Source organism: Trichosurus vulpecula, chromosome 1, assembly GCF_011100635.1.
Source record: "Trichosurus vulpecula isolate mTriVul1 chromosome 1, mTriVul1.pri, whole genome shotgun sequence".
In the NCBI taxonomy this organism is placed as follows: Eukaryota; Metazoa; Chordata; class Mammalia; order Diprotodontia; family Phalangeridae; genus Trichosurus; species Trichosurus vulpecula.
Window position 1 is genome coordinate 446,706,811 of NC_050573.1, and position 27,994 is coordinate 446,734,804.

The 27,994-nt window shown below is 35.4% G+C and overlaps 1 protein-coding gene across 1 annotated transcript in view; it reads right to left on the reverse strand.

Annotated features, from left to right (window-relative positions):
* Positions 1-1,067: 1,067 nt before the first annotated feature.
* Positions 1,068-27,994, reverse strand: part of BDP1 (B double prime 1, subunit of RNA polymerase III transcription initiation factor IIIB) — an 88,735-nt gene continuing 61,808 nt past the window's right edge. Inside the window, exons 26-39 of the mRNA XM_036764355.1 lie at positions 24,510-24,629; positions 23,642-23,678; positions 23,062-23,145; positions 21,674-21,899; positions 21,044-21,204; positions 17,474-17,627; positions 16,704-16,872; positions 14,549-14,615; positions 12,242-12,428; positions 11,393-11,600; positions 9,692-9,734; positions 5,476-5,740; positions 5,054-5,300; positions 1,068-3,974 (exon numbers count right to left, since the gene is read on the reverse strand). Coding sequence (XP_036620250.1) covers positions 3,837-3,974; positions 5,054-5,300; positions 5,476-5,740; positions 9,692-9,734; positions 11,393-11,600; positions 12,242-12,428; positions 14,549-14,615; positions 16,704-16,872; positions 17,474-17,627; positions 21,044-21,204; positions 21,674-21,899; positions 23,062-23,145; positions 23,642-23,678; positions 24,510-24,629 — 2,106 coding nt within the window. The 3' untranslated portion in view covers positions 1,068-3,836. The remainder of the gene's footprint in view (positions 3,975-5,053; positions 5,301-5,475; positions 5,741-9,691; positions 9,735-11,392; positions 11,601-12,241; positions 12,429-14,548; positions 14,616-16,703; positions 16,873-17,473; positions 17,628-21,043; positions 21,205-21,673; positions 21,900-23,061; positions 23,146-23,641; positions 23,679-24,509; positions 24,630-27,994) is intronic.

Consider the following 27,994-nt stretch of genomic DNA (forward strand, 5'->3'; position numbering starts at 1 on the left):
AAATAAAACATCTATGTTTAATGCCATGGTTGGCCCGAGTTACTCTGGAAACACGTTGGAGAACAAAATGAGCCAGATGCCGAAGTTCCCAGCATTTGTCTGGGTGAGTGCACGAGCAGATTTAAGAGACACATCTAAAAATTGTAATTGGGTTCTTGTGTCTGGGAGGGTTATGATAGGATCAGACCCCACTTCCCTGTAACTGGAATTAGTTTTCTCCAAAAGACAACGCAGTTGTCCCTAGAACTTGATTGATGCCTGCCTCCTGTAGCAGCCGCCTATTCACTCAAGGGCATGAAAAGTCCCCCTCGTTTGGAATCCCTTTGATTTGGTGGATTTTTGAAGACCACTGAGAGTCACCATACTCTGTGGTTGACCATTCGTGTTTCCAATTTAGAGATGAAGGGGACTGTATCCGGAGAAGGTAAGAGTCCCTATATCCTTGCTGTCTTAGACCAAAGTAAACCTTTTACCCGTACAGTGCTGTGAGTGCCTCATTTCATCTGAACATTGAACTTGAACAGGGTGCTGGCACTAAGCCTGCCTCTAAAGAGGAGTTACATTTCATATTTGAAACTTCACATCTATTTTTCTTCAGAATAAGCAGAAAATGGCGCAAAAGAGAATAAGGAATATGTATCTCCTGCTTTCAAAAAAAATTGACTTTGTGTGTTGTTTTAAGGTTTGCAAAGTACTTCACATATATAATCTCACCTGACCCTCACAAAAACCTTTCAAGGGAGGCATTACAAGTATTAACCCATTTTACAAATGAGGAAAGTGAAATTGGGAGGTTAAGTTGCTCATGTTATACAACTAGCTTCAGAAGTGGAATGTGAAACCAGAAAAAAACAAAACAAAAATTGTACAAGATGGCTTTAACTCCTCCATATCAAATTGTGATTAAGTATAAATATAAAATTTTTCCTGTTTGACTTTTCTCATGGTAGAAAGAAAATGATCATGCATTGTAGCTGTAAAAATATCAGCAGTCCTCCATTTGTGGTTTATTGTAGATAAACAAGTCGATTTAGTTTTTCCAAAATTAAGACTGAAAGGATAAAGAATGAGTGGTATAAAATTACTTTATTATTCACATAATTTACATATATGAAAGATCATCACTTTCTTTGAAACAAGAAAGTTTACAAATGAGCATTTTTTCCATTTTTAACAATAAACTGTTAGGCAACATAGTATAGATGATCACTTCTATCTCAAATCACAAGTATGCAACTAGTAGCTGTTGACAGAAAAAATTAATGTTTCTGCATCGATCATTCCTGAACTTTTTTCTTTAAAATAATCACTTCCTATTTTCAGAAATGCATCTCGAGAAAGGATATATAGTCTGACCTACTATGTGGCAATTACAAAAAAAAAAAATCCTTGTATTCCACAGGGAAAGATAAAGACACTTAATCATATTTTTTATAATTAATATTTTTTAAAATACAAAATTGAAACCCTGTTAATCTGGATGAGGCCTAAAATATTTGTGAATAAATCTTTTCATTTTCACAGTAGCACTAAATTTGTTTTAATGTCTCTTTTTCTGAGATTACTTTTTCTCATCAGGTCATTTAACCAACTGACTTGATTCTTTAAAACAATCAGATAAACCCACTGCATACATAGTAAAACATAACATTTCCCCAAAAGCTGCTGTTTACAAATGAAATCTACAAGAGGCAAAGTTTAATTAGCATTGTTCATAAAAATTAGTCTACAGGGGGTAAATTAAACTACTGTTCCATCATACAATCTAATCCTGAAAACAAATTCAGAGAGAAAGAAATTTAGCTTAAGACTTTTTAAAAAACACAATAGAAAAGCAATGTGATAGTTATCATGATTTTTCTGTATCTGATGCTTACTGGCATGAAAAACCTATACATGCATGCCTGAGCAGGGAATCTTCACTCTAACTGGCAGGTCTCTCCCCTCTAATTGTGATCCTATCTCACAGACTTTAGATTTACTCTCCCATTTTTTAGGGGTCATACAAAGCAATAATCACTACAGAATAAAAACTTTCTTGGGAATTTAATTTGAATCCAAATCATCTTTTCCCCAAATTTGGCTTATATAAAACCTAAGTGTAGCCTATGATTAGTTTTACTGGTTTTTGCTTGCCTTGCCTTTAGCTTGAGGGAAGAAAGAAGTTAGCAATCTTGTTATCAGTCCCTACCAGTCCTCCTCCTCTCTCCCAGCCTGAACTCAAGACTATGCATTTCTTGATGGTGCTTGTATATCTCTTCCACAGGTTCTAGGACTCCCCGCTAGACTGGAGTAGTTCCCAATTCTGCATTCTGATTCCCTTCCTCAATTACACAATCTTCACAGTAAATGTCTATCTTAACACAGGAACTTTATATAATTATTTTTCTACATATAACTTTTCTCCTTTCAATATAGTAACATGTTTCATTATTAATTGTTAATGCGATGTAATGAGTAAGGACATTTTTGTAGGTGGTAGCAGATTTGGAAATTCATTTTTTTTTCTATGGGAAAAGCAGGTTTCAGTTTACATTCTGAAGAATTTTCCTTTCAGGAAAGATTGAAGACTTCAAACACAAAATAACTAATGGAAGACTAAAAAGCAAGCTACTCAAAGAAAACCAGAAATATCCTTTGGGAATGTTTCATCAGAATAGCTGGGTGTGGAGGGGAATTGGGTGGGGGGAGGACATTGAGGCAGGCCCTAGATTATGAAAATGAATCACTAGACCTTGAAATTACAACCCTTAAGTGTAAAAACTGGCCAAAAGTTTACACTAAAAACAGAGTTTCTGACTTCACTTCAATTGTCTAATTGACATCTATTAGAACCTTTTTTTAATCACAAGTCAAACTGTTTATGTAGAATTTGGAGGAGGAAGAAAGAAGCAGCAAAAAAAGACTTACAATTTACAATCACTAACTTGTGGAAGGAATTTTGCCTAACCAGCTAAAAATAAAATGCAAGATTTTTTCTTGTTGGAAAGAATGTGCTTATCCTGAATTTTAAAAAAAGCCCACCTAAAATACCATCAAGAGCCAAGTCAGTCAAGTAAGATATGAAGAAAATCTCCCTGGCTTCACAATTCCCAAGAGAACAAACATAATCCACTATAATAATCATGATAAATGGCTTCAAAATTAAGAAAGAGATTCTTAATTGGATATAAACATTCATTTCTACCTTACCACAAGTCTGTCAGGTGAAAAGACTAAACAAACAGCATTCTTATAAATAAATAAAAAATAAATAAATAAGCTCTTTGATGTTTCACCTCTATACAAATATTGAAGTTAAATATTTACTTTTCAATTTGAACCATCAATCTTACATCAATATGGATTCTTTTATTACAAAAATACATATTTATAGTCAGAGAAATAGCTGATAATAGAAAATGGCTTTCTTTGCCATTTTCTAAAGTTTCACAATCTGCTTCCATCTATTACAGAGGCAAATTAAAAGGCCCCTACCAAGAAATTACTTCACAAAAAGAAGTGTTCACTAAATGTTATATACAATCAACCTCCAAAGACTTTAGGCCTATGATTGAAAAGGCATTTATCTGTGACACCACAAAGTGTCCACATATGGCCAGCACAGGAGGCAGGTTAAAGTGTAAACAAGAGTCATTATTTGTTAAATCAGTCTTAATTACTTGACTCAACTAATTTGAGAAAAATATCCATAATGTACTCCAGTGATTTTAAAAGCTTCAAGACCAAGTTCATCAAATACAAAATAAACCCAAGAAAAATCAACAGTGATCTTTTAGCTAAATACTGCTTTGTTGTTGCAATTCAGAATTAAATCCCAAGCTTTGTAAAAAGCTTCAGTTTTGCTCTGTTTCATCCACTTCCATAAAAATATCACTAAAAAAATATTCAGTGACTTTAGTTGGCTCCTCTTCAGTTTCCATCTTTTGGTCACTTTTACACTTTTCTTCCTCAAATGATTGATCACAGGAAACCTAATAATGTAAGAAAAATAAATATTGAAAAGTATCACATTACAGAACACTGTCAGTTCATATGCTGGCAAGTTTTGCCAAACCACTTATAGTTGCTTTCTTTTTAAATCTGTGGTATAAAGGAAAGTTAACTGAGGGTATACGAAATTTATTTAGAAATAGAGGCAACGCAGAAAATATAGTAATAAAAATAAAATTTTTTAAAAGAATACCATACAACACTAAAGCACAAAGTTGCTGTTTTCTTGGCATAACTCTTTACACGCAACCCAGATTTTCTTAGAGCTTTCTCTTGACTATATACTAGTTAGGCTGCGTGGGCTAAGGCAAATTGTTTCAACTCCGCATTTTTGAGATTTACTATCTCTAATTCAGAATTTATATCTTCTCTTCATGCTGCAGATGAAATTTATAAAAACATGTGCAAATCCTTAGGACTATATACAAGAAATCAGAATAAAAGAGATTACAGTCTGGGGAGGCACTCAATGTAAGGGCAAAGAATGCTACATTTCATAACAGTTTCTAATGAAATTATTCTACCATGTTAAAGGCATAATATATAAACTACATATACTATACTTAAATTAAGTAGAGTGCCCCCTAGCAAAATCAAGAGTGCCAGCTACTAGCATTTAAAGTGGCAAGGACATCTTCAGTCATATAGAAAGTACCTCTAAAAATGAATAATGGTATTGCATTGTAAAATATTTCAGTAATAGAAATTGAGTAAATATTGTAAGGCAAATGCAACTTTTAAACTATAGAATATGTATGAGCTGATCGGGCCATAAATACTCTTTGCTCTTCTGCTCCCTCTGCTTTCTTCTGTTGCTGCTTTGGGGTATTAAAAAAATCATATTAAAATTTCTGATTTGGATTAGATCAGTGATTTTGACCCAGAAATTTCTGCAAGACTAATTCCCTAATTTAAAAAAAAAAAACTTTTCCTCTAGTTTTTCAGTGTTTTATTTTGTAGCCTTTGCTGATATTCACATAAAAAGATCCATCATTGATTATCCATGTCATTTATTCCATTTCACACAGAAGCAATAAAACATAGAAGTAACTATCCATACCTGAGGTGTTGAGCTGCTAACAGTACTGGCTTCAGAATGAGACTCAGCACTTGGGGGTGGAAGGGGACAAGAGTCTTGCTTTTTTCTCTTGCTTTCATTTAGTAGAGCCGGTCTTCTAAAATTATGCCTTGAGACAGGTATAAGAGGTTTCAAACGCTTTTGACTATTCATTGGTGTGGCTTCCTCAGATTCCAAATTATTCTTTGAACATATCAAAGATAAAAATCCCAGGGGTCTTCGGCCAGGCCTAGTAACAGAGATAAAATGACAATCTTATTTATATGCCTGGAACTCCTTTATTTCAAGTCAAGAAGAAAGTTACCATTCACAGTAACATTTAATCTGTTTTAAGGATATATTTATTTGATAAATTAAAAAAGAAAGGAAACAGTTATCACAGTTAAGAGATTTCTTCACAATACCTGGAAAACAAAGACGATGACTTGCTCCTCCGTCCTAATTGATGGGCAGTCCCGCTCCTTTCAGGCTCGTCAGACACTACTGTCTCATCCTGAGGTAAATGAGGAACATTCTCTTCTTTTTGAGCACATGTCACCTCCTCAGAAGATTCAGTTCCTGAAGCCTGAACAGTGGGTTCTGACTGCTCTTTCTCTATCTTCGGAGGTTCTGCAATTGTACATGTGCTTCCCAAGATAGGTACAACTGTCTGCTTTTCATAAGACTCTCCTTCAGAAGAAACAAAAAAATAGTGAGTACAAACAGCGAAGCAAGTTACTCAGGAAATGTATGTATTCAAATGATCTGAAATGCTTTATCGAAATTGATAGTAAGAATCCTCATAAATAAAGTTCACTATAAGCTACAATGAATCATTATGGAACATTTTAAAAGTTCATTCAGAATAAGCTGAACTGATTAAAATGGAAAATGGTTAAAGTTCCTGTGCCTAAATAAATAAATGGATGAATGAATAAATAAATAGATAGATAGATAGATAGATGGAGCACCACACCACAATGAAAGTAAATGATGTATCTACCCTCTGACTCCCTCATATGTACAAAAATATTTATAGAAACACTCTTCTTTGGAGCCAAGCTAGCTAAAGAGCAAAGGGTAACAAGACAGAAAAAGAAGGGGCCAGATTGTGAAGGGCTTTAAATGCCTGAGGCCTTTATACTAGATCCTGGAGATGATGGGGAGTTACTGGATTTTGTTGAGTGAAAAGGTGACATGGTCAGATGTGTTTTTTACAAAAATTACTTTGGCAGCTGAATAGAGAATGGAGCAGAGAGAGGAGAGACTTGAAGCAGGATTGCAGTAATCCCGATAATGTCCATACTGAGGACAGGAGTGGGGAGGGTGGCTGTACAAGTAGAGATGGAAGCAAGAGATATTTTAAAAGTAAAAACAAGATTTAATGACAGATTGGATAAGTGGGGTGAATGAAAGTATGGAGTTAAGGATAATATAACTATGGCTTCAAGCCTGAGTAACTAACTGGGTGGTACCCTCCCTTGACAATAGTAAGACAGGTGGGAAGATGGGAAGGTATGGAAAGAAGGATAAAGAGCTTTGTATCGGACATGTTGAGTCTGAGATGCCTAATCAAACATCCAATTCAGGATGTTCCAAAGGCATTTGGTGATGTAGCTTAGGAGAGAGACTAGGGCTAGATTTTAGAAACATCTAGATGGAAGAATTAAATGAATCGTGGTACAGGAAGTATAATAGAATATTTCTACACTCTAAATAGAGAAACATGAGAAGACTTAGATAAACTGATACAAAGTGCAGTAAGTACAACCAGGAAAACTATTTGCATAGTGACCACAACAATGTAAATGAAAACAACAAAATAAAACTGAATAGTGTGTCATAATGCCCAAAGCTTGGCACACACTACTCTCCATCTCCCGACCATGCCTTTCTTCTGGCTGTTTTCCCCCTCCCCCCATACCTGGAATCCTCTCCCTCTTCACCTCTGCCTCTTAAGCTTCCCTAGCTTCCTTCAAGGCTCAACTCAAATCCTACCTTCTGCACGAGGCTTATCTTGATAATTCCTGATCCTTGTGCATGCTCCCTAAGATTGCCTTCCATTTACTCTGCACACTCTCGTAACTGAATTTTAACAAAAGAGTAAACTGAGGCAAATCTCCATCCAAGATAACATTTATTAACAGAGGCAGGCTACCTGTCAACAAATAGGTCAATGGATTGCCTCCATTGATGCCAAAGACCTCTAAGCCAAAGGACATTTACCCTCATACAGGTTTTGCGGAGTACAGAGCAAAGAAGATGACATCATGGGATTAAGGGCAACATGACTGATTATAAAGCTGAGGTGCAGGGAACAACAAGATTGGTTGGAAGTTTGGTAATGGGGGCTAGCAACAACCCCACTTCTTTTCTCATAAGACTAAGAAGTGCTCATTGTTTGAATCCAGGTAAAACACAGCAGCCTAGACTTTTGGACCGCAAATAAGACATCCTGGAAGGATAGCTTGGTGGCATTAAAATATCAGGCCCAAACTTCCTTGCTTTCTCATACATTCCCCAAGGTTAAATAAATTCTTGAGACAAGAAAGCTGGATTTTAAAACTTAACCCATTACAGGCCAGTTGAAGTCTGAACTAAATTCAAAGACAAAGAACCATGACTTTGAGCAGTTACAGGGCAAAATCAATTACCTATAAACAGGAAAAATAAGAAAATGATACAGGATCAATTTTAATCTTCTCAGTCCATCTTGTCTGTACTTTATTTCCATATTGTCTGTCTCACTAGAATGTGAGCTTTTCCGTCTTGACCTCTATGGAAGTAGAGGCCTTACGGTACAATCTCTGTGTCAAACATTCTCATCCCTTTATCAGCACAATTCCAAACTGCTTTCCAGAATGACTATGACAATCAACAGATCCACAGCAGTACACTGATGAATGAGTCTACCTTGTCACAGCCCTTCCAACACTGACTAGCACCAATTTTGTCATTTTTTACAATTTGATAGTCAGTAAGAATAGAAATAGATTACTAGGGGCAGCTAGGTGACACAATGAATAGAGCACCTCCCTGGAGTCAGGAAGAATTGAGTTCAAATCCAGCCTCAGACTCTTGACACACTTACTAGCTGTCTGACCTTGGGCAAGTCACTTAACTCCAATTGCCCTGCCTTCCCCCCTCCAAAAAAAAAAAGAAATAGATCACTGAAATTCTCAGAGTATCAAAAGCTCCATTCAACCAATGATTCCAGCATCCTTCTCAACCAAATTAGTTGAAGTATAAGCAAAAATAAGGAGACACATTGGTTCATCCTTATGTAATATAACTTAACATAATTTTAAAAATTCTTTCCTTCCTATAATAGCTTCTGATGAATATGTACCATGAACCAGTAACGTAATGAAAATTTTATAGGCAGTTAGTAATACTAAAGTCCCATAAAAACGGAGACAAAGGTTATTGAGAACCAGAGTTGCAAATGGTCTGTTTGTAAAGTGGTGACTGATACAATGTAATATTTTGATTTAGATTAAAAATGGCTTAGTTTTTTATTTTATTTTATTTTTTTTTAGGGCAAACAAAAACAAAAACTGTAGCATTTGTATAGTACTAGGATTTTCCAATCACTGACAAGCCATTCTAGCTCTGGGATTTGAATACAGCTGAATGAAGGCCAGGTCAAAGTGGTAGCAGGCCTTGCAAAATAAAGTATATCACTAGCTATCCAAGTCTTCACCATATCACTCTACTCACATTTTTAAAAAAATGCAACTTCCTTGCTTCTAAATACCTCAAACACTATTAAGCAATGACTTTAGGTACAACTGATAGCCCAAGACTAGACAGGGAAAGAAGAGAGAAAAAGAAAGGAAAACGGGAAAGGGAGAAAAAGAGAAAGTATGAAAAGGAAAGAGGTACATAAAGAGGGGAATGGGAGAGAGACACCAAATGCCAATTTAATATAGATTTCCCAAAGAATTGTTGTAAAGATATCAGAACCAAAAATTCTAGAACCTTTAGGAGAAAGCCAAGCCTTCAGGCTTTTTACTAGTCCTAACATGAATCTTCAGGATGATTCCAGAGAAAACCCTTTACAATTGGGAGTATGGACTAGGGTAATTCAGCCTAAATTTGGCTTCTGGGCTAAAAAAAACAAAACAAAACAAAACCCTGATAATTATTTGGTTTGGGGCTAACACAAGATGTTAACACTAGCAAACTGCTTTGTGGAAGGCAACAGAAGCACTCTTAATCCCAATGTAAAGGAAAGAACAGAAAAATGTTGCTAAGATCCCAAGAAAGAAAGTCAGCAGATACTAATAATAGTAATCACTGATCACATAACTACGTAATTTGATCCTCATTACCACCCAGCAAGGCAGGTAATGCCAGGTATTATACCCATTTTAGAGATGAGAGTAACTGAGGTTTGAGAGATTAAGTTACTTAGCCAAGGTCCCACATATACTAAGTACAAAAGCCCGAAGCTGACAAGAGGTCTTGGTGCTCTTGGTGTTACCAGGCAAAGGCCTCATTCATACCACAGTGACTAAGGCTGGCTAATAACTAGATCACCATGTCTCCTTTCAAAGGACTAACTCAAGTCTGTGAAATACCCAGTTAAATTAAGGTCATTCATGATAATGAGCAAAATGTAAACACCAAATCCCTCACCTGTAGCATGCTTGTACACATCTGTGGATTCTTCTGAGAACACCTGTTTTAAATAAGAGTTATTAAAGTTAGAAATGTATTTTTTTCTCCTTAGTCCAGTAATTTGAATACAATGACAAAGTATCTTCTGAAAGAACCAGCTCAGATGATCAGAATATAATGCTAATAATCAAGGCTACAGGTTCAATTCCAAATCAGAATTGTGTTTCATGAATTTAAAGAATTTACCGTAGTTCAGGCCAGTCATCTAACAACTGGATGTTGCTGTTTATTTAGCAATGCATATATTGCTACTAGAAAAATAACCAAATCTCTTGGCCTATAGCGGTGGTTCAATAGTGCCGTTTTCATGTACGAAGAGTACATTTTATAAATCATAAAAGACTTCTCAGTGACAAAATAAATCCAAGCTTTGGTACTTCCATGAAATTGCAGGTTTCAATATGTTGATATGAAATAAAGAGCACAGAGTAATATAGTATTCCTGAAAAAATTATAGTAATTCATAATAATATGAACTTAAGGATGTATCTCATATTCTCATACTTACAGCTAGAAGGAGCCTCAAGTCATCTACACCAACTCCCTCCGTCTACAGATGAAGAAACTGAGGCCCAGAGAGGTTAAATGACTTGCTTATGGTCACAGAGGTAAAATAAGTGACAAAGCAGAGATGTGAGCTCATTTGCTCTAACTTTAAATGGGGAGCACTTTCCCTCTTGCTTTCTCCCTTTACTATGTTGCCTCTGTTGGTTACACTTTGGGGACCCCAAGAACATAAAGCTTTGCTTTGGGTCTTTGGCAAACAAAGGATGTAACCAAAATGAACTACCAAAGAAGTTTAGTTCTGCTGTTTCCCCTCATATTTTCTAAGAAAGAATACACAATGAGAAAAGGAGACTGGTATATAAGTCTAGGCGCTGTAAGGATGTCAGGGCTTACCTCATTTCATTTAACTCTGAAATTTATCAAAGCAAGCCATTTGTACTTGATATCTTCACATTTCCTCATCAAACAATTAATTCCTCCCCCCCTTTTTTTTGGTTCTCTGAATGCTCAGACTGTTCTATCACTAGTTTAGAAAACATCAGGTAATAATACTCAAACACTCAAATGGATCTGTGATCTCAATGAGAAGGGAGTTCCCAATAATGCATACTACAACCCATTTATACCTGCCAATACTATGGGATTCTTGTCCATAATCTCCCTAAGTCCATCTCACAATTGATCCACTGCCCTTCCTTCAGGCTTACCACACAGCCAAACCATTTTCTCTTTCTCTTACTTATTTCCTTGATTGTTCAGATTATTCACACTAGTACACAAACTAATAAACAGTATAGATGCAACCCTCAGTACAGCTATGCAGGGAAAAATAAGAGCTTTATTCACACCTTTATTATTCAATTTACCTTTCAGGGGAGCCCAAACACTATCTTAATTTGTCTTCTGGAGAGAAATTATTGCTCTTCAACCTTCACTTTGAGAAGGTTCCTTTGGCATTATTTTTCTCCATGTGTATGAACATCTAGTAATAACAGGTGACATTATATGGTACTACGAGGTTTGGAGAGTGCCTAACAGCTGCAGTACTTACTGTTTACTTTTGTCTCTCCATGTATTTAGTAGATTTAAAAATCTAAACAGAAAAAGAGATGACAGAATATTGTTACCTCAGGTGCTTAATGGTTCTCTTACCTCAGAGGTGATTTTCTGACAATCTTCTCCTAAAGTAGATACACTAAGATTTGTAGAAGCAACCAGGCTAGTGCTTTCTTCAGGGCTGCATCCAACGGTTTCACTAAATGTCAGATCCAAATCAGATGGAGGCTTTTCAGAAGATGGCTGCATACTGTTTCCATAACTAGGTAAATGTATGGCATCTTCACCAACTGGGAAATTCAAGCTGCAGTTAAAGTAAATTGGATTTCATAATTTTATAACGTGCTAAGTATCATTCCAATGAAAAATGATGAAAAATTATGCACTGACTACCACAAAATTCTACTTCCTAATTAAATTCATATTTAAGATCTGATCTCAACCTGAATTCTTATGCATTGGATTCAAATCTGAAATATTTAATACTTTCAAATTGAAAAAATTTGATTTAAATCTCTATATTCCTCCATCTCTGATATTTTGATTTCTAATATCATTTGTCAAAGACTATATTAAAAAGTCCCAAAAATATTAGTGGAGTTTTAAGCTTTAGTAGCTTAAAGGTAGCTTTTTAGTAATTCTAAGCTTCAAAGTTAATTTACTAAGATTTTTGGGACAGCCTATGTAGGTTAGAGGAAAATTTAATACTTTTCATGAGAAATTAGAATAAGGGATGTATAAGAAAACATCAACACCCCAAATTTTTTTTTTACCAAATATAAGAATGGTAATAATACATTTCCTGTTTAGTTGTCCATCCAAAAGCTAAAATAAAATATTTGAGATAATTACAAATAAAATTTCAATTAAGCTTATTTCATTTTTAAAATAAATTTGTTAATTTCTTCCAAAAACTCAGCAAAAATAGTGTTTTTCATAATTTACCTCAGGTCTCCCCTTTCTTCTTTATTCATTGGTTTGACCAAAATGGGTGCTGGCAGTAGAGCGCCAGAAGTTAACGAATCCGACAAACCAGCAAATTGCTCTGCTGAGTCTCTTGGGATTTCCACCAGTGTTAAAATGAATGTCTGCTCCTCTTCTTCTCCTTGATGTTCATCTGCAGCCAGATTCACTATCAAAGTTTAACAGTCAGTAATGAAAATCTGAACTAGGATGCATAAGCAATTTTCTTACAATTGAAATTAGCCTTAGCAAAAAGGTTCACACAAAGTACAAAAAACAGTATTTCAAAAAGAATGACTGGAATTGGCTCTAAGATGGAATAACATACACACTCAGTTGGGTATAGAAACCTATATTACCATACAGGAAAGTCAGAGGGCAATGGGGTAAGAGAGTATATGGGGGGTGGGGGGGGTGGGGAGTACAGAAAAGAGGGTGGACTGGGGAAAACAGTAGTCAGAAGAAAACATTTTTAAAAATGGACAATGTGAAAGGAAGGGGGTAGGGAGAAAGAGAGAGAGAGAGAGAGAGAGAGAGAGAGAAGCATAAATGGGGAAAACAGGATGGAGGGAAATACTTAATAATGATAACTGTGAAAAAAAATTTACAGCAAGTTTCTCTAATAAAGACCTCATTTCTCAAATATACAGAGAACTTCAACTTTATAGAAATGAGAGCCATTCCTCAATTGACAGAGTGTCAAAGGATATGAACAGGGGGTTTTCAAACAAAGTAATCAAATATATCAATAGCCATGTGAAAAAATACTCTTAATCACTATTGATTAGAGAAATGCAAATTAAAACAACTCTGAGCTACCACTCCATACATATCAGATTGGCCACTGTGACAGAAAAGGAAAATGACAAGCGCTGGAGTGGATGTGGGAAACCTGAGATATTAAATGCACTGTTGGTAAAGTTGTATACTGATTTAACCATTCTATAGAGCAATTTGAAACTCTGCTCAAAGGGCTATAAAACCATGCATACCTTTTAACTAAGCAATACCACTACTAAGTCTGTATCCCAAGAATATTTAAAAAAAAAAAAAAGGAAAGGGACCTATATGTACAAAAATATTTATAGCAGCTCTTTTTGTGGTGGCAAAGAATTGGAAATTGAGGAGATGTCTATCAATCATGGAATGGCTGAATAAATTGTTGTGTATGATTGTGATGGAAGACTACTGTGCTATAAGAAATGATGAGCAGGGTGCTCTCAGAAAAACTGAGGAAGACTTACACGAACTGATGCAAAGTGAAATGAGCAAAACCAGGAGAACACTGTACACAGTAATAGCAATACTGTATTATGATCAACTGTGAATGACTTAGCTATTCTCAGAAATTATAATGATCGAAGACAATTCTGAAGGACTTATGATAAAAAAAAATGCTATCCATCTCCAGAGAAAAAGCAGACAGAGGGGCAGCCAGGTGGCATAGTGAATAAAGCACCAGCCCTGGAATCAGGAGGACCTGAGTTCAAATCCAGCCTCAGACACTTGATATTTACTAGCTGTGCAACGCTGGGCAAATCACTTAACCCCAATTGTCTCACTGACCCCACCCCCTGGCAAAAAAGGAAAGAACAAATAGAGTCTGAATGCAGACTGAAGAACACTTTTTTATTTTCTTCATTTTGGGGGTTTTTTGTAGTTTTCTTTCGCAAAACTAATATGAAAATGTTTTGCATAACTGCACACATACAATCTATAAAAAAAATGCTTGCCTTCTCAATGAGGGAGGGAAAAAATTTGGAACTCAAAAATTTTTAAAAATGAATGTCAAAAATTGTTTTTACATCTAATTGGGGAAGAAAATAAAACATTTTTTAAAAAAAGAAAGAATGACTATGATGAGGGAAATTTAAGACTCTTGATTTAAAGCTCACTTCATCATTTACAAAAAAACAGGTAGGTCTCATTAACGAAAAAATTCTTGTTTTTAATGGGCCCCAAAAAAGGTAAAATATCATGGTAAAATATGGGCAATATATCAACTAGATGGCATAGTAGACAGAGCACTGGGCCTGGAGTAAGGAAGACCTGAGTTCAAATCCAAACACTTACTTAGACACTTACTATCTGTGTGACTCTAGCCAAGTCACTTGACCCTGTCTGCCTCAGTTTCCTCATCTGTAAATGAGCTGGAGAAGGAAATGGCAAACCACTCCAGTATCCTTGTCAAACAAACAAACCAAAACCCCAAGTGGTTTCATGAAGAGTTGGACACAATTGAAAAAACTGAACAATTAAAAAAAACACTACAGAAGTAGTATGCCATACCTGCTGTGTTATCTGGGATAACTGCATTCTGTTGCTCAACTTCTGCAGCATTATTCAGTGTACACTGCTATAAAAATTCAAAATGAAAAATTATTTTAGGACAATATAACACAACGAACAGCCATTAGATTTGGATTCATGCAGTTATCTGAACTCAAAATATTTTAAAATGTTAAAAAGTTTAAAAATATTCTGTTTTGCCAATGTATTTAATTGTGTGTGTGTGTGTGTGTGTGTGTGTGTGTGTGTGTCTGTGTGTCTGTGTGTGTGCATACACATGAAGAGACCTAGGAGTGAAAACTGAAGTGTTTTTACTCTAAGTATGCTGACCTTTCATCCAAATGATTTCTATCCAAAGAAGTAACTGAGATAGTGGTCCTAAGCCTTTTCTCCTCTACACAGCAAGTACCAACTTGATAGAGAAAAAAGTTATGTGGAGAAAGAAACTTATCTCTCATCCAGTCTCTGGAATGTGGCCATTAATTAGCCTTTGACAAGTCACAATATTAAACACTTAAATTAGTAGACACACAGAATACTCTGGGTGCAACAAAGGAAAGGACATAGAAAGTGAAAGATCAACCTGCCACAGAGGTGCTTATCAATCTGTGACTGCTGAGAATTTGTCATGGATATGGTATGAGAGAAATGAGGTTCAGGTTCTCCCCAAACATACAGGGAGTTAGAAAAAAAAAATCAGTGTAAGTCCGAGACAGGGCCAAGAATTTATATGAACTTACTATGTGTGTGAGTATGTGAGAGTATGTGTGTTTTCTATCAGCTGACACATTATAATCTAAGCCAGGGCTGTCAAAAATGCAGCCCACGGCCCGCAGGGTGATTTATGCGGCCCGTCTACAAGCACAGAAACTTACACAAATGCTTTAGTAAACAAAGCCCAGATACCACAGAGCTCTTACTAAAATGGCAAATCAAAATATACTATCTATTGTTTCAGTAAAAACCTAAAGTTGGACAGCCCTGATCTAAGCAAAGATTTTGATAAGTTGCAAATTCAGTTACCTAAATGAGTAAAATCTTATTACAATCAATATCACTACAAAGAAGTATTTTACATAGAGATTTCCAAATTTTGGTAAGTGAACCCATAAATACAAAGAATTGGCTATAGGATTTTTTTTTAAAGCATAAAATAAGTGATTCTGTGCAACAAATGAACATATGGCCTTCAGCAAGTCTCCACACATTTAATAATCAATTTAACAGAATTGTGTGAATGTGTATGAATGAATGATTATGTGAAGTTCCAAATGAAGGTGGGGGAAAGGCAATTTGAGCATTTTGTCTATTTGTTCTTTTTAGCAAATACCTTTTAATACCTTTAACTCCCTTAAACATCCTAACTAAAAGATCTCTCAATCTAGCAAAGCCAAAAATTAACTTCAGATATAAGTATCTGAAGTAGCAATTTGGATTTGAAGATCTTTCCCACCCATTAATAGGCCATGTGACATGGTTACATCACAGGAAGCCTAAGACCTATGTGGTGGGAGAGCTTCCTGACAGGAAGAGGAAGAGGGAGAGGGGAGGGGAAGAGAGGAAGGAAAGAGGGAGAGACAGATGTTATAGCTGCTAATGGCCACCCTCGTGATTGTTAGAATTGAACAGGCTGACTTAGCTGTACTGTGAGTTTGTCTTTGGGGAGACCCCAGTAGGGGGTCAGAGAGGTTTTGGGATGGCAAGGCTGCAGGCTGTTATATGGTGTTTTAAGTTCCTGGCTGTTATGATAAAGTGGGCTGATTGGCTCTGGGAGCAGAACATTTGGTTATGGGATATGATTTTCTGGTGTCTGAATAAATGTTATACTTCTTTTACCTTCTTTATGGAGAGTCTCTCATACTTTACAATACAGAACTACATAGGCATATTCACGATTATGGTTGATGTTGTGTTTATTACCTTACTGATACAGTATTTAAAAGAGGAGTGCATGTTACCTCCATTCTGCCATTACTAGAATCAAAACATTTCAATGTAAAACAAATTACTAGAACTGACTGAACATCTGCTATTTCATTATCTAGGACCAAAAGATAGGAAATATGTCCATATTTTAACAAAATTCTATTATAGTAAAATAATCTGGAGTTTGAAAGGAGTTCAGGATAAAAGGAAAGCCTAGATATTCTTTTACCTGGGCAAAATGAGTCATTAATAAGTTCTGTCCACTATCATCATGGTTAAGAAATTCTCCTGTTGGAGTCTTAGTGAGATTACAGCCAATGTCATCTGAACTGGTCTTGGCTAGTGGACAGGAAGACACCATTTGAGACTCTTGAGATTCCTTGTCCTGGTTTTCTTCTCTGAAAGTAAAAAATATATGTAAAAGTAGGTATAAAATCACATAATTTTATTCCTATAAAGGCCTTGAGTAATCTAGTTTAATTCTCACATTTTAAACTGTTGAGAAAAATGAGGTTCACAAAAGCTCAATGATTTTCCCAAGGTCACACGGCCATGGAGTAGCAAAGCCAGAATTACAACTGAGGTTCCTTTACTCACAGTTCAATGGTATTTCTGCTAGATGATGGATGATGTTCTATTTTTACAGAACATCCAATTACTTATTTTTAGTCTATAAAAACAATATTTTCATCAACACTGCAGCTTGGAAAACTTATGCCACTTTACAAATATTGCAAATAATAGCTAGCATTTATCTGGCACTTTCAAATTTGATGAGGAGAAATGATCCTCATGACAACTCTAGAAGGTAGGTGCTAGTGTCATTCCCATTTTACAGGAAACTGAATCAGAGAGAGGCCTAGTGACTTGCCCAGGGTCAGCTAGTAGGTGTCTGAGGCTGGATTTGAACTCAGGTCTTCTTGGCAAGGTTCAGTACTCTATCTCCTGCACCTCTCAGTAGCCTACAGCATATAAATGGAATTCTCTCCTTTTGTTTACCTTTCTATTTGTTTGACTTCTTTGCCATTGTCGGTGCCTTCGAAGCTGTGCAGATCTGTCAACATGCTAGCCTGCATCATGCCATCTGCCATAATCTTTGATTCTATGTTTATGTCTTCCAATACTGGTACTTTGGAAGCAATACATCCTGTTTCTTTAAAAAACAGAACAAACATTCAACGTATTGTGCAAGATAAGATGACTTACACTAAAACCACATTCTTGATTAAATTCCTACCAATATAACTTATTCAATCAGGAGCTCTCCTAAGTAATTCCTAAACAAGAAATACTGATGTATTATTCACAAAGGGGAAAAAGTATGACAATAGCTAATCACATTATTGAACTCTAAATCTAACTAATATATTGTGATATATATTGCTTGCTAAGCAGTGTCTCATTGGTAACTCCAACCCAGTTTAAACAACTTCATTTTAAAAGCTACACGAAAAGGCCATCCTGTTAGCAACACTGAAAACCATATTTAAGGATATTTAAGAATAAAATTTTACATCTGTCTATATCACTTTTAGTGAATTTATAAGTGAATAAATACACATTTATAAATATATTCACATTAGTGAGTGAACAAATACACATTTGTTCATATGATCTTTACAATAACTCTATGAAATGGAAGTATTGTTATCAGCCTTTTTATAGGTTAATAAACTAAGGCTCAAATAAGACTTATTCCAGGTCTTACTATTCCACTTCCAGTGTTTTCTTTACCACACTACCCTCTCAAAAGATAAAATGAGCCCAGCAAGATCTACATTACTTGACATATCAAAAGAAAATAATATCTAGATGTCTATTTTTATTTACAATCTTAAAACTGTAATTAAATGGTTTTCCTCACAAATCATCTTTACCTTGTTGAAAATCCCATCCTTTAGAAGGTAAAAGTGAGAAAGGCAAAACTACTATTTTGGACATGATACTGAACAATAAAAAGGAAATTACTGGCAAAGTAGAAATTAACCCATAACCTCAGGAGGAAGGGACCAAGACATCTTAAAGTATGGAGAGGGAAAAGCAAATTTCAAAGACCTTGGAGAATGGATGGGTAAGATGTGACAACCTAATTATTTCAATAAAGGAGAATGGGTTGGAAGACATTAAAAATAAAATGGTGATGACAAACAAAAATGATTCAGATGAGGAACAAAAGAAGGAACTATCTAAAGAATCAGTCAATAAACATTTATTAAGCACCCGCTAGGTTGCAGATGCCACTAGGGATACAAAGAAAGTCAAAAGACAGGCCCTTCCCTCAAGGAGCTCATTTTCTAATGGAGGAGACAACCTGAAAACAACTATGTACAAACAGGCTTTCAACAAAATAAATTGGTAATAATGAACAGAGTGAAGGCACTAGAATTAAGGGCTTCCTGTCAAAGATGGGATTTTAGCTGGGGCTTGAAGGAGGTCAGAGTAACCAGGAGGCAGGGAAGGAGAGCATTCCAGGCATTAGGGACCACAGGTAAAAATGCCAAGTCAGGAGGTGGAATGCCTTTGAATGAGAATCAGTAAGAAGGTCACTGTTACTGGTCTGTCTGCAGAGTGGGGAAGGCAGGGGTGGGGTGGGGGTGGGGAGTAAGATATACGATGAGGAAAGGGAGGCAGGTTATGACCAACTCTGAATACCAGATGATTTTCTACTTAATTTTTATATTATTTTAAATTATTTTATAAATATTTTGATATTTAAACTTAGAGGTGATAGGGAGCCAGAGGAGGGTGTGTGTGTGTGTGTGAGTGTAAGTAAAGGGATAGGGGAAGGGAGACAGTGCAGTGATATGATCAGTGCTTTAGGAAGATCACTTTGACAGCTGATTGGAGGATGGACTGGAGTGAGAAGAGAACTGTGGAAGGCAGAACAAGCAGCAGGTTATAGCATAAAACTATTAAGTGTCTGAGGAACTATCTGAACCCAATTCTTCTAAATTCCAAGCTCAGGATTAGATCTCCTACCACAGCTGCCTCTTAGGCTACAGAAAATAAGATGAAATTTAATAGTGATAAATGGAAAGCCATAGAATTTAAGAGTTTGCAGGGATTTCTGACACCACCTATTTCAAATGGTACCTGACCAAGAATCCCTTTCAGAGAATTCAAAGAGCCAAAGGAAGATCATGCGAACTGATGCAAGATGAAGCAAGAAGAACCAAGATAAGAATATATACAACAACAATATAAAAAGAAATAGAGAGAAAAAAGGAAGAAATTGAATGCTATGTAATTATATTAATCACTTGGCCCTAAACAAAAGTGGAGAAAATACACCTCCTTCCCTACTTTGCAGAGACTAAGGATGTACACCACCACATATACTGTCAGATATAGTTGATGTGATGGTGTGTTTTGCTCAAACTTTTTTTTCCTATTTTTCTTTTAAAATGTTGTTAAAGAAGGCTTTCTGGGTAAGAGGCGAGAAGAAGGATATACTTGGAAATTAAGGTGATATAAAATCAAAAGATTTATCAATAAAAGGTAAGATTTTTAAAAACTCTTTTATAATGTTGGAAACAAGTACCCATCCAACCTCTACTTGTTAAAGGGGCCCATTACCTTTCAATGAAGGAAATTCCACTCTTTTACAGCTCTAATTATTAAGTGCTTTTTGAAATGAAACCTACAGCTGTGTCTATGCAACTTCTATTCACTGCTCCTGAGTTTAGACCCTCTGAGGGCATGCAGACAAACCAAGACTGAAAGCAATACAATATATGGCCCCTTTTCCATATGACAGCCTCTCTTTATATATATGAATATTGCTACTAGCCTCCCCCTAAAGTTTTTTTTTTCCCTATGGTAAATGTCCCAAGTTCATTCAACTGACCCTCATGTGGCATATTCTCCAGTCCTCTCACCATCCTGGATGGCCTCTTCTGCTCTAACTTGTTAAGGTCCTGCCTAAAATGTGGTACCCAGAATTGAACAAAGTACTCTCCATGACAGCAGGTATCTATTACTGCCTTCATTCTAGACACCATCTATGTTTCTCTTAATATACCTAGGATTGAAAGAAGCAAATAGCCTATGTGGGAGATGTGACTATATGAAAAGGACCTTGGGGTCTATGAACTGCAAGCTTCATATGAGTGAAAAAGTTGAAGTAGTAGCCAAAGAAGCTAAAGTCATCTCAGGCTGCATTAAGAGAAAGAGGAGATAGTCCCTGAATTCTGTATTGGTCAAATCATATCTGGAATATTATGCTCAGTTGTGGATACAATATTTTAGCAAAGACATTGATAAGTTATAATGTATCCAGGGGAATGTGACCAAGATGAGGAAGAAACTAGAAACCACGTCAAACAAGAATTAAGGAAGTGGGAATTGTCAGACCCGTAAAAAGATTTAGGAGGAAACAAATGCTGCCTTTAAATATGAGAAAGCCTGTAAACGAAAGATCTGAAGGCTAAGGTAAAGCCAATGGGTGGAAAGTAAGAGAAGCAGATTCCCATCAGATATAATATTACATTTCAAATGCTGATATGCCATAACTTTAAATGTGAGGTCAAAAGCACCTCCGTCTCTTACAAAAAAACCCACAATACTCACCATCACTCTGAATGTCAACCTGTTGATCCACAGTTGAAGGAAGACTAGTAACTTTCCGGCGAACATGTCTATCTTTTCCCAGTATTTTACTGAGGTTTGGCTTAGGTTTAGGAAATCTGCTTCTTGTTCTCAATGAAGTTGTCTTTTTAGAAGACTGGTCACTACAGAAAGGAGGAAAAAAACACAAATTAACTACAGATCTTTCATAAAATGCCCCTATATCTTACTGCACTGTAAGCACATTAATCTTAATAGTCTAAAACAGTTAATTAATTTCCAAAGGTCTAGCAAGGAGTAATAGGTAAGGGAGAAAGTTTAGTTCAATTTTCATAAAATATTCTAACTACTTTAGATAAGTTTAAATAAATTTCAGCACAGCCTCAAATATACTATATCATCAATGTGAAATGTTAAGAGCAAAGAACCAATGACTGTTTTTGAAATTAAGAAACTAGTATCATCAATACCCATTTTGATTTGTATTTTATGATTAAATATGCCTCAATACTATTCGGTATATTAAAGCAGTTAATTTAAAATTGTGTTGTTAAATGACAATGTAATTTATATTTATTTTATACTACCAGTCAAAAGAGCTTAGATCTATAAAGAAAAACCCATGAAATTAACCTGGAAGGTGTAGAATTTTCCTTTATTTGTCCAGGTACGTTCATTTCTTTTCCAGCATTTTGTTCCTCTAATATACTCTTATTTTCATCCAGTGTTGTAAGCAATGTACTAGGGACTGGTGAAGAAAGCACTTGATGTTCAAGAACTACTCTGTGGTCAAAGGTCTCTGGGTTAGAAGTGGAAATATGGCTCCTTAAGTCATCTTCAGGAAGTACACACACTATTCCTATTTTACGAAAACAGAAGAAGAAATGAGAGTGATAAGGAGATTTTCAAATGAATTTATTCATAACCAATAATGCAATAATTCCATATGATCTGTTAGTCCTCTATAATGAAGAATTAATTACATCTAAAGATGTAATCTTAAAAATTTTTATATAATCAAGCTTTACTCTAACATAGCCTAGGTATTAGCAGAACAAATTTATATTTTTGGTGAGACTAGTTTCTAAAGAAACCTGCCCATAACAAATGCTGCCCATAACAAAATCCTTTTTAGATGGATTTCAAGATAGATATCTATTTAAAAACAAACGTGATACTGTGGCAGACTATATAATTGCATGAGACCAATCTAATGCTATATTAATTTAATGAATCTGTGAAGAATCCAGCCTTTATATGCCTTCTTAATTAACTCAAGAAGTATTATAATAAATTTGTGAGAAAAAATAATGCATCTTTATTTAAATTAGCATTTTTAGAAATGAATAAACATCCTGAGAGCAGGCAATGAACACAGTGTCCAGGGTCAGAAAATTTAGGTTTTCATTCCAGCTCTTACACTGGTTGTGTGATCTTGTGCAAATCCCTTAATCTCTTTGGGCCTGAGGGTCTACATCTATAATATCAGGTTAGCTTAGATGATCTTTGTGGTATTCTCTAGCTCTAGAATTCTCTACTTCTGGGAATTCATTAACTAAGGGAATGAAACACATCCAAGTATGGAACTTAATTATAAATAATGGCAAAAAGAATGGCCTGGAACTGAGCCAAGATGATTATGATTACAGATTTATTTCTGGGATAGACACTGAACTGTTGCTGCTGTCCAAAAGATCTGAGCAAAGATGTGTCAAGTGTAGAGATAGTCTTCTTCCAGAGTGGGCAGACATCACATTCAAAAGAAGTGCTATTATTACAATGGCTGATGGTTAACATACTTGTGCCTAGTGACTCTATAGGAGACACATACTACTGAAAAACTACTGTATATTACTAGTAGAAAAACAACCCAAAATGCATGCTACTGATAATGTCTTAGTAGTAAAAATTATTTTAATATGCGAAAGACTACAATTTCATTTTCAGTTAAAATGGTGGGATAGGTTTTTTTGAGGAAGTTTTTTCTTTCTTTCTCTTCCAAAAACATATCTTGTTCTTACCTTCAGTACTTGTCTCTGACTGCAACATCTGATTTCCCATTGTAAGCAAAGCTATGGCAGCTTCTGTGCTTCCATCATTGATACCTACAAACCAATTTACCCAATTTTGAATAAAAGAATCATAGTAGAAATCAAAGTTTATTTAAATTTACTTTTTAAAGAATCTACTTGAAGATACTCTCCCTCTTCTTTATTATACTACTGTCAACATCTTACCAAGAAACACCAGAAATCAAAATGAGACCCTGAATTATTTGATCAGTTTAATCCATTAATCCATAATGAAAAAGTTATTATACTCCTTTGAAAAGAAATCTCTTGATAATATTAAATGACTATCTGCTATGACAAAATCCTTTCATCTTAAAAAAAAAATCCTTTCATCTATATTTAAACCATTCTGGGTATGCAATAGGTCACCCACTTTACTATCAGAAAAGAAGAACATACAATTCTTCTAAAAGAAAGAGAATTCACTTATCAATACAGTCCTTTAGTTCAATTCCTTACCAACTACCACCATCATTCAATCACTGAATTTATCAATGATTACTTAAATAGTTTCCCTATTAAAAGTTACCTGTTTCTTCTTCAGGATATTCAATTGTAGTAATTTCCTGAAAAAAGAGGGAAAAAATGTTAACTAAGCATTAGTTCAGCACTTTACCCATGGTACAATGTGTCATTAGGCATTTAGCTGCCTTTTGATAATTCTAAAGCTTAATTTTCTTTTTTTGTTTATCACTATTCATGAAATTACAAGTAGAAAAAAGCAAAACTGTTCACTATTCCTACTTTTCCTCTTTCTCTGTACCCTTGTTCTACCTATGGCAACAAATGAAACTTCTTTACATCTTGTATCATTTGTGTCTTTCCTTCTTCATCATCATAAGCCTCCTAAGACATCTCTCTTGTCAGCTACAACCTAAATAAAAACAAGTCTGAAAACGTTCCTTTTGAAAGGACAGATAGATTAACACATAGATTAATATAAAATGAATGTTACAAAGTCTAGAAATACAAATTAAAACCCATAACTCCAAGTTGTTAATGAATAAGATTAATATAAAACAATTAATGTGACTTCCAAAAGGCTTGGAAATAAATATATTCTGAATGATTTTAAGTTGGTATTAATTCAATACAAAGAATTAAGGGATTACTGAAATATTGAGGGAAGGGAGCCTCATTTAAAATAGATCAGCATGATGATGACAAGTGATGCAACTTGCACTAGCATTAGTCAGTTGAGTACCACAGTGGGGTTACAAAGAAATCCGCATATAGTACCTACTCATAACATACCTAATTTTTACTGGTATTTTACATGTCAATTTTACGTGTCATTAACTATTATTTGTATATGGGTTATTCATGACAATACTGCTCCAGTTATTTCTGAGTGCCTATAAATGAACTAAAGGTAACAAACCGAAGTGTATACTTACAACTGAGGCATTCAAATTTTGTTCCTGATTCAGTCCTTCATTTGACACATTTACATCAGGAAGAAGATGTTCAGCAATAGTAATACATGGTACATCTGGGACATTCACAGAAATTTCAAGCTACAGAAATGAAAACATTTTATTATTTTGTCTGGAAGTCTACAAAAATTTAACAATACTAAACTTGACTTCATTTGACTTGAGAATTTAACCTCTTCTCAAGTACTTGCTTAGGTGCTGGTGATGATAAAAAAGGATCTAAGGATTTTATAAGCTCTTTTATAGCGCTTATGGCACCAAACACCACTATAAACTACAAATGGGTAAGTGATATGAATGTAAAAGAGTCATATTATAAGCAATTAAATTTCTTTAAATTAAATTAAAGGACAGTGGAACAAGAAACCTTTCAAAATTATAGCTGGGAGAGAATTCACAACCAAATGAGGAATAAAAGACATCACAAAAGATAAAACAGATGATTTTGATTAAATAAGTTTAAAAGTTTTATACAAACGAAATCAAGGTAATAGAAGGAGAAACTGTAAAGCAGGAAAAGTAAATCTTCTAGCAGATATCTCTGATTAAAAGTCTGATAACCAGCATATATAAGGAAATGACAAATATAACACTAAGAGTAATTGCCCAAGCTAAATGACACAGTGAGTAGAGCACGAGCCCTGGAGTCAGGAGGACCTGAGTTCAAATCCGACCTCAGACACTTGACACATTTACTAGCTGTGACCTTGGGCAAGTCACTTAACCCCAATTACCCTGCCCCGTCCCCCAAAAAAGAGTAACTGCCCAACAGACAGATGGTCAAAGGATCTGAACAGTTCTCTACAGAAGAAATTACCAACAACCACATGAAAAAATATCATGATCCCTAGTAAAAATAGAAACGCAAATTTAAAAAAAATTCTCAGATAATACCTCACAAACCACTAAATTAGTCAAAATGATAAAAAGCAGAAATGGAGGCTTTAGAAGGGGTCTGAAGGGGCTGTGGGAAGAAAGTCATATAAATATACCATTCGCAAAGCTGTTTAATGTTTCAACAATTCTGGAAAAAACTTGAAATTGTGCAAGAAAAGTGACTAACCTGTTCAAACCCCTTCAATGCCACTAGTAGACTGATCTATTGAATGGGCATCAACTGAACAAACTGTGGTATGTATATAATGGAATATTATTGCACTCTAAGAAATGACGACTTGGAATCAAAAACCTATGAACTCACTGATAAATAAAGGAGAAAGCAGAATCAAGAGAATATCATACAAAATGATTTTAATAATGTAAATAAAGATAACATCAAACAAAGCTGAATGCCATGGAAGGCAGATGACAAAACACACTTTTTCTCTGACTAGAGATTAGGGCAATTACGGGTGCATTATGTTTCATATGTTGTTAGATATGGTCCCTACTTGGGGCAATTAGTTACAAAGGAAGGGTACAAGGTAGGAAGCATTTTTGGAAAAATGACTGGCATAAATGCAAAAACAAAACCCCCCAAATAAATTATCAATAAAACGTTTCTTTTTAAATTTCACAGTTTGGTAGGGGGATGCAACACATACAGAAAATCAAATGTTTGCCAACCTAAACCAATGTGCCATGCCCATAATTAAAGTATATAAAGATTATAATTCTTAGTATTAGTGATAGTGCACTGGCCAATAAGAAAATTTCCTTATGACTACTAGTAGTCTTACCTAAACTTAAGTCCCTGACACCTTATTCTCTTTTTTTCTCTGCATAAAGGTGTTTATTGCTGTCCTATTTCGTTATCCAAGGAAAAACTGGAAACAGCTAGTTTGGGGAATGACTGAACAAACTGTGGGATATCAAGGTAATGGAGTTACATCACCATAAAGAAGTTCAAATTTGAGGACTATAAAGAAAAATGCTAAAAACTCATATGAAATAATGCAAAGTTTTTTTAAAAGCACAACTAGAGGTATTTTTTTTTTTACATACTGACTACAACTACACCTTATTCTCTTTTGTCATCATTCTCTGGCCCTACTCTCTATCCATTTTTTCTCCTCAACTTCTATCCAAGTTGAGTGGCCTTTTGGATAGCTGTTATATTGGGACTGTAGAACACAACAAGATTCCCTCAGGGGTCTACCTTGGATGCTCTCTTCCCATTAACTTGACATCTCCACAGACCTGATGTAGACCTAAGGTGAGCTAATAATTAAAAGTAAAATATCAGCATACTGAATTAAGTGCTAGACCTAAACAAGTCACATAAATTCTCTGTGCCTTAGTTTCCTTACCTAGAAAATGGGGATAAACCCTTTGCTATTTTCTTAACCAGGCTGTTTTGAAGCTAAAATGAAATAAAAAGGGAAGGTACTTTAAAAAAAATAAGCATTTTATAAAACACAAGGCACAGTAACATTAGTTATATATGATATTTGGAGAATATGGTATTCTGAATAAGGGTTAGTTTTTTATTTGTTTGTTTCAACCCTTCTTGATGAATGAGCTAAAATATATCTTACGTTTGCATGCCCTAACAAATGGAACACAAATGAACCCTTTCTTTAACGATAATGACTATGACAAATGGCTATTGACATCCTAGGACATCAGAATAATTCTATGCAGTCCCAGGGTATACAGACCCTGAAACTTCTCCTCCTGTTATCAGATAACTAATTTTCATTTACCGTTCTTCTCTCAAAAATAAGCTTCAGTGCAGAACATGTACCTGATGAGTACATATCTATATTTTGTCAAAATTAATTAGTAAGTAAAAGGCCAAATTAACCTGTGTTTTTTTTACCCCTCAGCACAAATCCTCTTTGCCAACTTTACTGATGTCCTCTGAATTTTTGGCACTCAAAAAGATTCTTTTATTTTAGCATCAGTAACCACTTTAAGCTCCTTCCTAATTAACTTTAGCCTTTTTCCTAATTACTTTCCAGCCATTTTCAAGCTTCTGTGCTTTAACTTTCTGGGGAACCCTTGAGACTAATCATTTCCGCTAAAAACCAGTGAAGGAGTGCTGCACTGTTACTCCCATGGACATAAATGGTACTCAGTCTCTTGAACTATACCTTTACTTCTGGTCAGACCCTGGAACTAAATGATGTCACTTTATTATACTGTCATTGCTACCATCAAAACCTGGCCATGTTTCTTAGGCATCTGGAGTTCTAAAAGCCATTAAAATCAGTGGCTCGGAGATTCTTTGCTCCTGAGATATCTGTGGCTAGCTAAAGAAGACAAAATGTTGAGGCCCACATTTACTGAAGGAAATAGAAAAATATGATCACATTGAGCCCAACTATGCCCCAACCAACGGGCTCCAGAAAACAATGACAATCACCTATGTGAGAATTTACTGAACACAACTACACTGGAGAGCTTTGATGCCCATGTGTAAACAGCTGTTCCTCCTCCCCACTCTTCTTGGCCCACAGAGCTGAGCGATGCACCCAGGAGTGCACGCTTCTTTCTTATTTTTA